Below are 10488 nucleotides of genomic sequence, written 5' to 3'. Positions count from 1 at the left end.
TTTTTTCAATTTGATTTGTTTTATTTATAAATTATTTTAGATAAATGAGTAAAATTACAAAAGTACCCTCATGTGCCTTACACATGCCATATTTAATTGAAAATTTTAACCAGGTTATGGGCAAATGACGTATGGTGTAATGGTTTTTCTAAAAAAAGGACTGTGACTGTAATTAAGAAATTAAAAGCTATCCACTGCACAAACATAAAAGACGAAAAGTGTAATTTACCCAAAAGAAAAAGAAAAACTCCTTTGACCAACACAACAACAACCTAATAGTTCATTTAATGAAGAACAAAATTGCATGTCGTGTAACTAATACAAGAGTGCTTCAAAGTCTCTTAAGTTTGTATCCGTAAAGCTGTAATGTATGGGGTGCTATGCCCATGCCATGGGCGCCATCGGAAGGGCGCTATTGAGGGGATGTGATTGCAATGTCAAGCAATAGCGACATATATGTGTGAATGAGAGGGCGCCATTAATGAGACGGGGGCATCATCCCATATCATCCAAGTTAGGGGGGCTATTGATGAGGTGGAGCTAAGGTGGCACAATGGAGCCCATAGGGGCTCCATTCCATACCATGTAGCCTAACAATGTCTCACATTCGTCTCTCTCATGCAGTTATAAGGCTACATGGTATGAGGCATGATTCCCTCAGCATCTTTTTCTATCAATAGCACCCCCACACCATACCATGGGCGTTATTGGGGGGGAGGCTATTGAAGGCCAACCATTGCAATAACGAGCATTCACGAGTTGTTGTGTGTGAATCATTAAAGGGATGGGACACCATTGGTGAGAGTAGGAAAAGAGGGGTCTTCATCTCATGTCATGTTAGCTATTGAGAATAGACAATAGATCCCCCTTGTTGACGTGGCGCAACGAAGCCCTTATCACCTCCAAACCATATCCTACAGTCTAAGAGCACTATGGGAACTCTAATGTATGAGTGAAAATAAGCAAAACCTCCCATTCGTCTATCCCGTGTAGTTATAAAAGCACTTACATTGTTCCCCATGTTCTTCCCCATACCCAAATTAAGGGAATAATGTGAGGTTTTGCTTATTTTTACTTATACATTAGAGTCCTCATTCCTATATACCCTAAATTATGTAGAAAACAAAAATAAACCCTAATATTTAGAGGTTAACTATTCATCTCCTATCCTGTATTTTTTTAGTGGTCGATAGTGAAAAAAATATATTGTTTTAATGAATATGAATATATGTGGAGAATAGAGGGTTTCTAAAAATTTGACAAATTCTAGAATAAATATGAATTTTCGTAAAATTATATTGATGGTATGGAAATTCTACTATGAATGGTCTAAGACAACAAAAATACTTATGAATGTATGCAAACTAGGTGTACAGGTAATGTCTAATATTCTATAAAATCAACATCTCATAACAAAAACTAACTAATCATGTCCCATTCATGTATATCTTAAGCACGTTAGAAGTATTTTAATTAGATATAGTTAAATTACATGAAGGTCTTTTGTACACGATGTTGAAGACAAGTTGGAGACATGCATATAGATTCAGGTTGCGACTCTTTAACATTGTTTTCTTAGTGCTTATTTGTAGCTTCTCTATCTAAAATTAAGGCGGTAAGTCATTACATGACATGAAAACAATCATGATTTAGATCGGTTAATATAGTTTAGTTAACTCGAACATGACTCATTTAATAAAATGTTCACTTGTTAACCGGTTTATCTTTATTGGATTTAAAAAAAAAAGTAAGTATTTAAATTTTATAGATTAATATTTTCTTCTTTGAAAAGATATATATTTTTTTGAAAATAAGTTATGAATTTAATTTAGTTAGCTATTAAAAAAGAATGCTAACAATTAATGATCTATCTAAGTTTACCAATATACCCTTATACTCATATTAAATACAAAAATTAAATAAAGTAAAATGAAGCATTTTTATTGGTTGAAGTTTGTTCTTTTTTATTCTTACAAAAATTTATTCTCATTTGAACCCTCGACTTGAACTATATATATATATATATATATATATATATATATATATATATATATATATATATATATATATATATATATATATATATATATATATATATATAATCGGGTTCAGGAGAGAACGGTGAAAAGTGTGAGAACGGTGAGAACGGATCCTGGCCCAACACGTGGCAGGGGGCCCTAATTGTTATGCGGGGGTACGATTGTCCTTTTATACGTTCCCTCCTTATTCGCGTTATAAATCTCTTTTAAATTAAAACTCCAAAGATTTATTGTTAGTTGTTACCTCATTTGCAAGCTTTCTCAGATCTATGGTGTTTAACGTGGATTCTGTTCGACAAAGTAAAATTCGTTGGCGTTTTCTATTTTCGTTCCAGCAAATCATGCAACAGATATGACGTTTTGTTCTTTTATATAACAACCCTAACGTAAATCGACACCCTCATAATTTTTCCGACACCCTAATATATTTTAAAATATCCCAATACGTCCCTAAAAACACCCCATACGCGAAAACGGGCCCCGAATACCTTAAATATTATTAAATTTAATTAAAAATCAATTTTTGGGTTTTAGGCGGGCCGCGTAAGCCACTCTTAAACCTTACGCGGGTCGCGACAACTTAAAGATCTTGCAAGGCCCTGGGCCGCCACGTGGCCCAACACCCGTCAAGCCTACCTGATGACCCGAACAAGCTACAGCGTTGACCAGAGTTGACGCGGGCCGCGTAGGACCTGTCCTTGTTTTACGCGGGCCGCGACAAAGTCAAGATCAGGCCCTATATAAAGGAGGCCTCGGATCTTCAGTCAGTTCGTCCCAAAACTTTCTTTCTCGCTTAATTTCTGAATAGTAGGCATTATACACGGGTCTAATACCCCCCTAAATAGCGAGGTTCTGCTCCGATGTAAGTATCATAACCCCTGGAGATGTATTAGATACTCTGCCCGATTGATCTAGGGTTCCCTAACGGCTGTCGTGGTTCTTCCCGACGTAGTCGTTGGAATGCCGTCTCGGGGAGGGTATTGCTAATGTTAAAATGGGTTATTATACTAACACGCGTGCATTTGTGTAATTTATAGATTGTCACCAGGAAACCCTTACGGATAATCTAAGACAGCAATGTGAGTAATCCTCTTTTTGTTAAATGTTTTTATAAAACCTCACTTAATTAATTATATATTAAACAGTTATTGAGTATTTGTAAGGATACAATTATCATGAGTATGTTGGGGTTTTGTATACAAAATTTGTTACCACCTGGTCAAGGAGTAACATTTCCACAAGTTGAGTATGACAGTACCATGGATGTTAATTGGTATACCTTGGAAACAAATGTAATAGCGAGACCGCCCTCAATACTGTACAATGGTTTTATTTAAACTTGATTGAACTGGGATTCACTCACCAGTATTTCCCACTGACAAAATGTTTTTAAAACGCGTTTCAGGTAACAAAATGTGAAAGCCAAATAAAAGCCAGCTGGACAGCACTGAAGGCTTGGAAAAGTGGCAATAAAGTTACCTAAAAGAAATAGATGTTTTTCTTAAATAAAAATAGGGTGTATTCCTATGAAAATGTGTGTACTGAAAACTTGGGTTTTACCCATGTGTTTAATGTTATGGAAATGTGGTATTTTACTCTGATAAAATATTTCCTAACTACGGTCCTGATGTAAATTCCGCTGCCAAATTAGACAATAAACAAGATACCACCGAAACTGGCCGCGGCCGCCCGTTCCCGGGTTTGTAACAGGGGGAACGGGGGTTGCGACAGAAGGTGGTATCAGAGTAAAGAGGAACATGCAAAGCATTTGCATGCATTTTTAAGTTTATTAAGCAAGGAAAAGCTTTACGCTAAGTTTTCAAAGTGCGAGTTTTGGTTAGAACAGGTACAGTTTCTCGGACACTTAGTCGATCATGAAGGAATTCATGTGGATCCAACAAAGATCGAGGCGATTACCAAATGGAAAACCCCTGAGTCACCAACCGAGGTTAGAAGTTTCTTAGGATTGGGTGGTTACTATAGAAGATTTATTCGAGATTTTTCTAGAATAGCCATTCCCTTAACCAAGTTAACCTTTAAATGGGGACCAAAACAGGAAGAAGCTTCTAGAATCCTTAAGCAAAGATTAACCCATACACCCATATTAGCGTTACCAAAAGGAACTGAAGACTTTGTAGTCTTTTGTGACGCTTCTAAGTTAGGTTATGGATGTGTATTGATGCAACGTCAAAAGGTTATAGCCTACGCATCCCGACAGCTTAAGAATCATGAAGAGAATTATTCAACCCATGACTTGTAATTAGGAGCTATAATTTTTGCCCTTAAGATTTGGAGACATTACCTTTATGGTAGTAAGTTTACCATATTCACAGATCATAAGAGTTTAAGGTATGTTTTCGGGCAAAAAGAGTTGAATATGAGACAAAGACGCTGGATGGAGATTCTTAGTGATTATGATTGTAATATCCAGTATCATGCACGGAAAGCCAATGTAGTGGCTGATGCTTTAAGTCGAAAGTATCATGAAAAGCCGAAAAGGGTACGTTCTCTTAAATTAAATCTACATGTAGATTTAAATGATCAGATTAGAAAAGCACAAGAATCAGTAATCAAGGATGATACTGAAAAATTAAAAGGAATGATTAAGGAATTAGAACAAGGAACAGATGGAATTTGGAGATTCCATAAAAAGAGAATATGGATACCTAAAATAGGAAACCTACGTCATCGTATATTAGAATAAGCTCATAAGTCTAAGTATACGATGCATCCAGGAAGTGATAAAATGTACCAGGATTTAAGGAAAAATTTCTGGTGGATAGGAATGAAGAAAGATATAGCAGCTTATGTTTCTAAATGTTTAACCTGTTCACAAGTCAAAGCTGAACATCAGAAACCCTCAGGTTTGTTACAACAGTTAGAAATGCCAGTTTGGAAATGGGAATTGATAACAATGGATTTTGTTACCAAATTACCCAAAACAAGAAAAGGTAATGATATAATCTGGGTGATTGTAGACAGGCTAACCAAGTCAGCTCATTTCCTACCAATGAAAGAAACTTTTAGTATGGAACAATTAGCCAAATTGTATGTAAATGAAATAGTTTCATTACATGAAATTCCTTTATCAGTTGTTTCTGATAGAGATAGCCGTTTTACCTCTCGTTTTTTGTCAAGTTTCCAAAAAGCAATGGGAACCAAGCTAAATATAAGCACCGCTTATCATCCTCAAACGGACGGACAAAGCGAAAGGACAATTCAGACAATAGAAGACATGCTTAGAGCTTGTGTAATTGATTTTGGAGGTAATTGGGACGATCACTTACCTTTAATAGAATTTTCTTATAATAACAGTTATCACACAAGTATCAATGCTGCACCATTCGAAGCACTTTATGGACGAAAGTGTAGAACCCCGGTCTGTTGGGCAGAAATTGGGGAAAAGCAACTATCTGGACCTGAAATAGTGCAGGAAACAACCGACAAGATCATTCAAGTCAAGGAACGACTAAAAGCAGCACGTGATCGACAGAAGATCTATGCTGATAACAGACGTAAGCCATTGGAATTTCAAGTAGGAGACAAAGTATTGTTAAAAGTCTCTCCTTGGAAAGGGGTGGTAAGATTCATCAAAAGAGGGAAGCTAAGTCCCAGGTATATTGGACCTTTTGAGATTATTAGAAGAATATGACCTGTAGCTTATCAGCTACAACTGCCAGATGAAATGGCAGGAATACATGATGTATTTCATGTATCTAATCTCAAGAAATGTTTAGCTTATGAATCACTTGTAGTGCCCCTTAAGGATATAGAGGTAAATGAGCAACTCCAATTTGTAGAAAGACCCCCACAAAATAAAGATAGGAAAATCAAGAATCTCAAACATAAGAGATTAGTTCTGGTCAAAGTGAAGTGGGACTCCAAAAGAGGACCTGAGTACACATGGGAGCTTGAATCAGAAATGCAAAGGAAATATCCACACTTGTTCCAGTAAACCTCGAGAACGAGCTCTAAAACAAGGTGGGGAGGATATAACAACCCTAACGTAAACCGACACCCTCATAATTTTTCCGACACCCTAATATATTTTAAAATATCCCAATACGTCCCTAAAAACACCCTCTACGCGAAAACTGGCAATACCTTAAATATTATTAAATTTAATTAAAAATCATTTTTTTGGGTTTTAGGCGGGCCACGTAAGCCACTCTTAAACCTTACGTGGGCTGCGACAACTTAAAGATCTGGCAAGGCCCTGGGCCGCCATGTGGCCCAACACCCGTCAAGCCTACCTGATGACCCGGACAAGCTACAACATTGACCAGAGTTGACGCGGGTCGCGTAGGCCCTGTCCTTGTTTTACGCGGGCCGCGAGAAAGTCAAGATCAGGCCCTATATAAAGGAGGCCTCGGATCTTCAGTCAGTTCGTCCCAAAACTTTCTTTCTCACTTAATTTCTAAATAGTAGGCATTATACACGGGTCTAATACCCCCCTAAATAGCGAGGTTCTGCTCCGATGTAAGTATCATAACCCCTGGAGACGTATTAGATACTCTGCCCGATTGATCTAGGGTTCCGTAACGGCTGTCGTGGTTCTGCCCGACATATTCGTTGGAATGCCGCCTCGGGGAGGGTATTGCTAATGTTAAAATGGGTTATTATACTAACACGCGTGCATTTGTGTAATATATAGATTGTCGCCAGGAAACCCTTACTGATAATCTAAGACGGCAATGTGAGTAATCCTCTTTTTGTTAAATGTTTTTACAAAACCTCACTTGATTAATTATATATTAAACAGTTATTGAGTATTTGTAAGGATACAATTATCATGAGTATGTTGGGGGTTTTGTATACAAAATTTGTTACCACCTGGTCAAGGAGTAACATTTCGACAAGTTGAGTATGACAGTAACATGGATGTTAATTGGTATACCTTGGAAACAAATGAAATTGCGAGACCGCCCTCAATACTGTACAACAGTTTTATTTAAACTTGATTGAACTGGGATTCACTCACCAGTATTTCCCACTGACAAAATGTTTAAAACGCGTTTCAGGTAACAAAATGTGAAAGCCAAATAAAAGCCAGCTGGACAGCACTGAAGGCTTAGAAAAGTGGCAATAAAGTTACCTAAAAGAAATAGATGTTTTTCTTAAAGAGAAATAGGGTGTATTCCTATGAAAATGTGTGTACTGAAAACTTGGGTTTTACCCATGTGTTTAATGTTATGGAAATGTGGTATTTTACTCTGATAAAATATTTCCTAACTACGGTCCTGATGTAAATTCCACTGCCAAATTAGATAATAAACAAGATACCACCGAAACTGGCCGCGGCCGCCCGTTCCCGGGTTTGTAACAGGGGGAACGGGGGTTGCGACATTTAATCATTGTTCTATGGCGTTTTTTTGTATTATTATTTTTATAATGTGTTGTATGATTTTCCATAGCGTTATTCAATTATGCAGTTTAATCGCGTTTTAATTGATATTTAATCTATTATTCATAACTGCAATTGGAGTTTTCGATATTAATTTTAACTGTCGTTTACGTTCTTGTGTATTTGTTATGTTTTTATGATCATTGGCGTTTTTCGTCTATTTGATTAGTTTTGAATTTTATTTAGTAGTATTTGTGAATATCAGTTATTACTGTTTTGTTAATTTGTGGAAACATTAGTTTTGTTAATTTTGGCGTTTTCATTATGTGTTTATTATGTCTTGTTTATTATTCAATTAATGGCTTTTTAATGTATAATGTTATTACGAGACATCACTCTGTTTTTCTGATTTTTTCTGTTCCTCCCTGTGTTTTCTAAGACGAAGTCTCTTCCTCGAGTCAAAGCCATTGCCCCAAAACTGGATTACCATTTATCATTCCTGACGTCAGTGAAGAATTAAAGCCCAGAAAGGACATGGTATTCTCAAGCCTTGATGATTGTTTTTCAATGTATGTTAAGTATGCCAAGGAGTGTGGGTTTTCAGTCAGGAAAGGGACTACAAAGACAAACTCTAAAGGTGTCTTACATATTAAGTATTTCTTATGTACGAGAGCTGGGGTATATAAGGACAAGAAGGTTGATACGTTGGACCCCAATCAAAAGGAGCGAGTAGTGCGATCTAACTTTTCAAAGAGGACAGATTGTGGTGCACTGTTATGTGTAGAATTTGAGGATGGATCATGGAAGGTGTATAACTTTGTCGAGTAGCACAATCATGAACTTGTTGAACGTCCTGATAAGCATTTTCTTCCAACTGAACGACACCTCACTCAGCTCCAGAAGCATGTTATACACAACATGTCTAAGCTGAATTTGGGTCCTGTCAAGGCGTTTAATGTTATGAAGACTTGTTTTGGAGGTTTTGAAGATGTGGGCGCAAGCAAAGTTGAATTTAAGAACCATAAGAGACAAATTAACTTGTTCATAGGGGAATATGACGCTGATATGGTTGTGAAACATTTGAATAAAAAAAATTCCCAGCCTAATTTCTCGTATGATTACATCACAGACGAAGACAATCGTTTGAAGGGTCCTTTTTGGTGCGACGATCAAGCCAAACGTAATTACCACGTTTTTGGTGATGTGATTTCGTTTGACACCACGTATCGTTCCAACAAGTATTTTTTTATAATTCAACTTCTTTTTTTTGGCGTTTTATTAATTCACATGCATGGCATTTTTATATTTTACATGCAATGGCGTTTTATTAGCATGCAATGGCGTTTTACTAGTTTACATTCAATGGCGTTTTATTATTGTTTCATTTCTCATGGCGTTTTCATATGCAGATACTCTATGGTGTTTGTATCGTTCACTGGTATAGACAATCATCACTGCAAATGTTACATTTGGTGCAGCGTTGTTGGCGTCGGAAACTGCTGATACGTATATTTGGTTGTTAAGAGTTTTTCTTAAAGCTGTTGGTTCTCAACCAAAAGTTGTTGTCATTGACCAAGATCCAGCGATGAAGAAGGCTATTTCTGTTGTATTTGTTGACACGAGGCATCGGTTATGCATGTGGCATGCGATGCATAAACTTTCTCTGAAGGTTGTTATGCTTTTTTTTACCTTTGGCGTTTTAGTATACAATGCGTTTTAAGTTACATGGCATTTTGTACCTTGTTACTGTTTTTTTAATGAAGTTTTGTCATTTGTTTTTTTTATATATTCATGGCGTTTTCGTGTTATTTATAGGTTGGTGTTAGGCTATGCAATTCCACCAATTTTAAAGAACGTATCTGTGGTGTTGTGTGGACGGATATTCTCACACCTGAAGAGTTTGAATCAGAATGGGAAACGGTTATTGCAGAATTCAATTTAGAAGATAATGACTGGCTATCTGATATTTTTGCACTTAGGGAATCTTGGATCCCTGCATACTATAGAATGGAGCCTATGTCTGGTCTTATACGAACGACATCCAGGTCGGAAAGTGAGAATCATTTTTTTTGTCAAGTGTGCAATTCGAAAGCTACTCTTGTTGAGTTCATGACGCACTATGAGACTGCAATAGAAGCACAGCGTCACACACTTCGTAAAAATGATCATGAATCTCGATACAAAAGACCCCAGTTGAAGAGTAGTTACAAAGTGTTGGAAGGGCAAGCTGTTGATATATAAGCAAAAAGTATTTTTTGTGACATTCAAGCTGAGCTTATTGGAGTTCCAGATTGCATAAATCAACGTTACGAAGATCAGCCTGATGGGTTTGTTAAGTTTTATGTAAATGACTTCCAACAGCTTTGTACATCCTTATTTGAGGTAAATAATGGCGTTTTGGTTTTTATGGCTTTTCTGTTAATGGCGTTTTATCATATGCAATGTGTTCTTTTCTTTTTTAGACAAACATTCTATGCATGGCGTTATAGAGATATTGTTTTTGGCGTTTTTCAGGTATTGTTTCGTAAGTCTGATTGCACATGCAGTTGCTCATGCAGACGTTTTGAACAGTTTGGTTTGCTATGTAGACATATATTCTATGTTTTGAGACTTATGGACATTAGGGAATTTCCAAAACAATACATTCTGAATAGATGGCGCAAAGAGGCCTCCCCAAACTGCTCTCCTGAATTCTCAATTAGTCGTGAATATATGACCGAGCTTGATCCTGATATGCAAAGTATGATGCGAGATGTTATTTATTCAACCGAATACACTTTGAACCGTTTATCCGGTACTAAAGAGGAGCTATCCTTATTCAAGGATCATGTTTAATCTTATATGAAGAAGGTTCAAGATATGCAGATTGTTGCTCCTCCCGCTAGTTCTAGGGATAGATTTGCCGAGATAACTGGTCAATATAAAAATGACAAGATTCCATAAGAGTCCCTGTAGGTTACAAATTCAACTGGTTCTCGGAAGCGCCTGAAATCTAAACAGGAGATAGCAATTGACAAAAAGAAATCAAAGTCGAAACCCGGGGCCAAAGAAAGACAGTGTCAGAACTGCAAAGCGTATGGACACGACGCATCAACATGCAAACAG

The 10488-nt window shown here is 36.9% G+C and overlaps 1 protein-coding gene across 1 annotated transcript; it reads left to right on the top strand.

The window, feature by feature from the left end:
* Positions 1-8301: 8301 nt before the first annotated feature.
* Positions 8302-10218, top strand: LOC110903348 (protein FAR-RED IMPAIRED RESPONSE 1-like). Its single transcript, XM_022149370.1, has 5 exons — positions 8302-8451; positions 8828-9052; positions 9199-9436; positions 9846-9897; positions 10008-10218. Exons 1-5 carry the CDS (start codon positions 8302-8304, stop codon positions 10216-10218), a joined length of 876 nt encoding a protein of 291 aa, XP_022005062.1.
* The last annotated feature ends 270 nt before the right edge of the window (positions 10219-10488 follow it).

The sequence above is a fragment of the Helianthus annuus genome, chromosome 1 (assembly GCF_002127325.2).
Source record: "Helianthus annuus cultivar XRQ/B chromosome 1, HanXRQr2.0-SUNRISE, whole genome shotgun sequence".
Classification (NCBI taxonomy): domain Eukaryota; kingdom Viridiplantae; phylum Streptophyta; class Magnoliopsida; order Asterales; family Asteraceae; genus Helianthus; species Helianthus annuus.
Note: the sequence above shows the minus strand (reverse complement) of the source record. Positions and strands in the feature narration are given on the sequence as shown.

Excerpts from the sequence above, each read along its gene's own strand:
- LOC110903348 (XM_022149370.1), top strand. The coding sequence starts at position 8,302 with ATGTCTAAGCTGAATTTGGGTCCTGTCAAGGCGTTTAATGTTATGAAG. Across the intron at positions 9,053-9,198 it reads TGCATAAACTTTCTCTGAAG|GTTGGTGTTAGGCTATGCAA; the intron begins GTTGTTATGCTT and ends TGTTATTTATAG. Across the intron at positions 9,437-9,845 it reads AACGACATCCAGGTCGGAAA|ACAAACATTCTATGCATGGC; the intron begins GTGAGAATCATT and ends TTTCTTTTTTAG.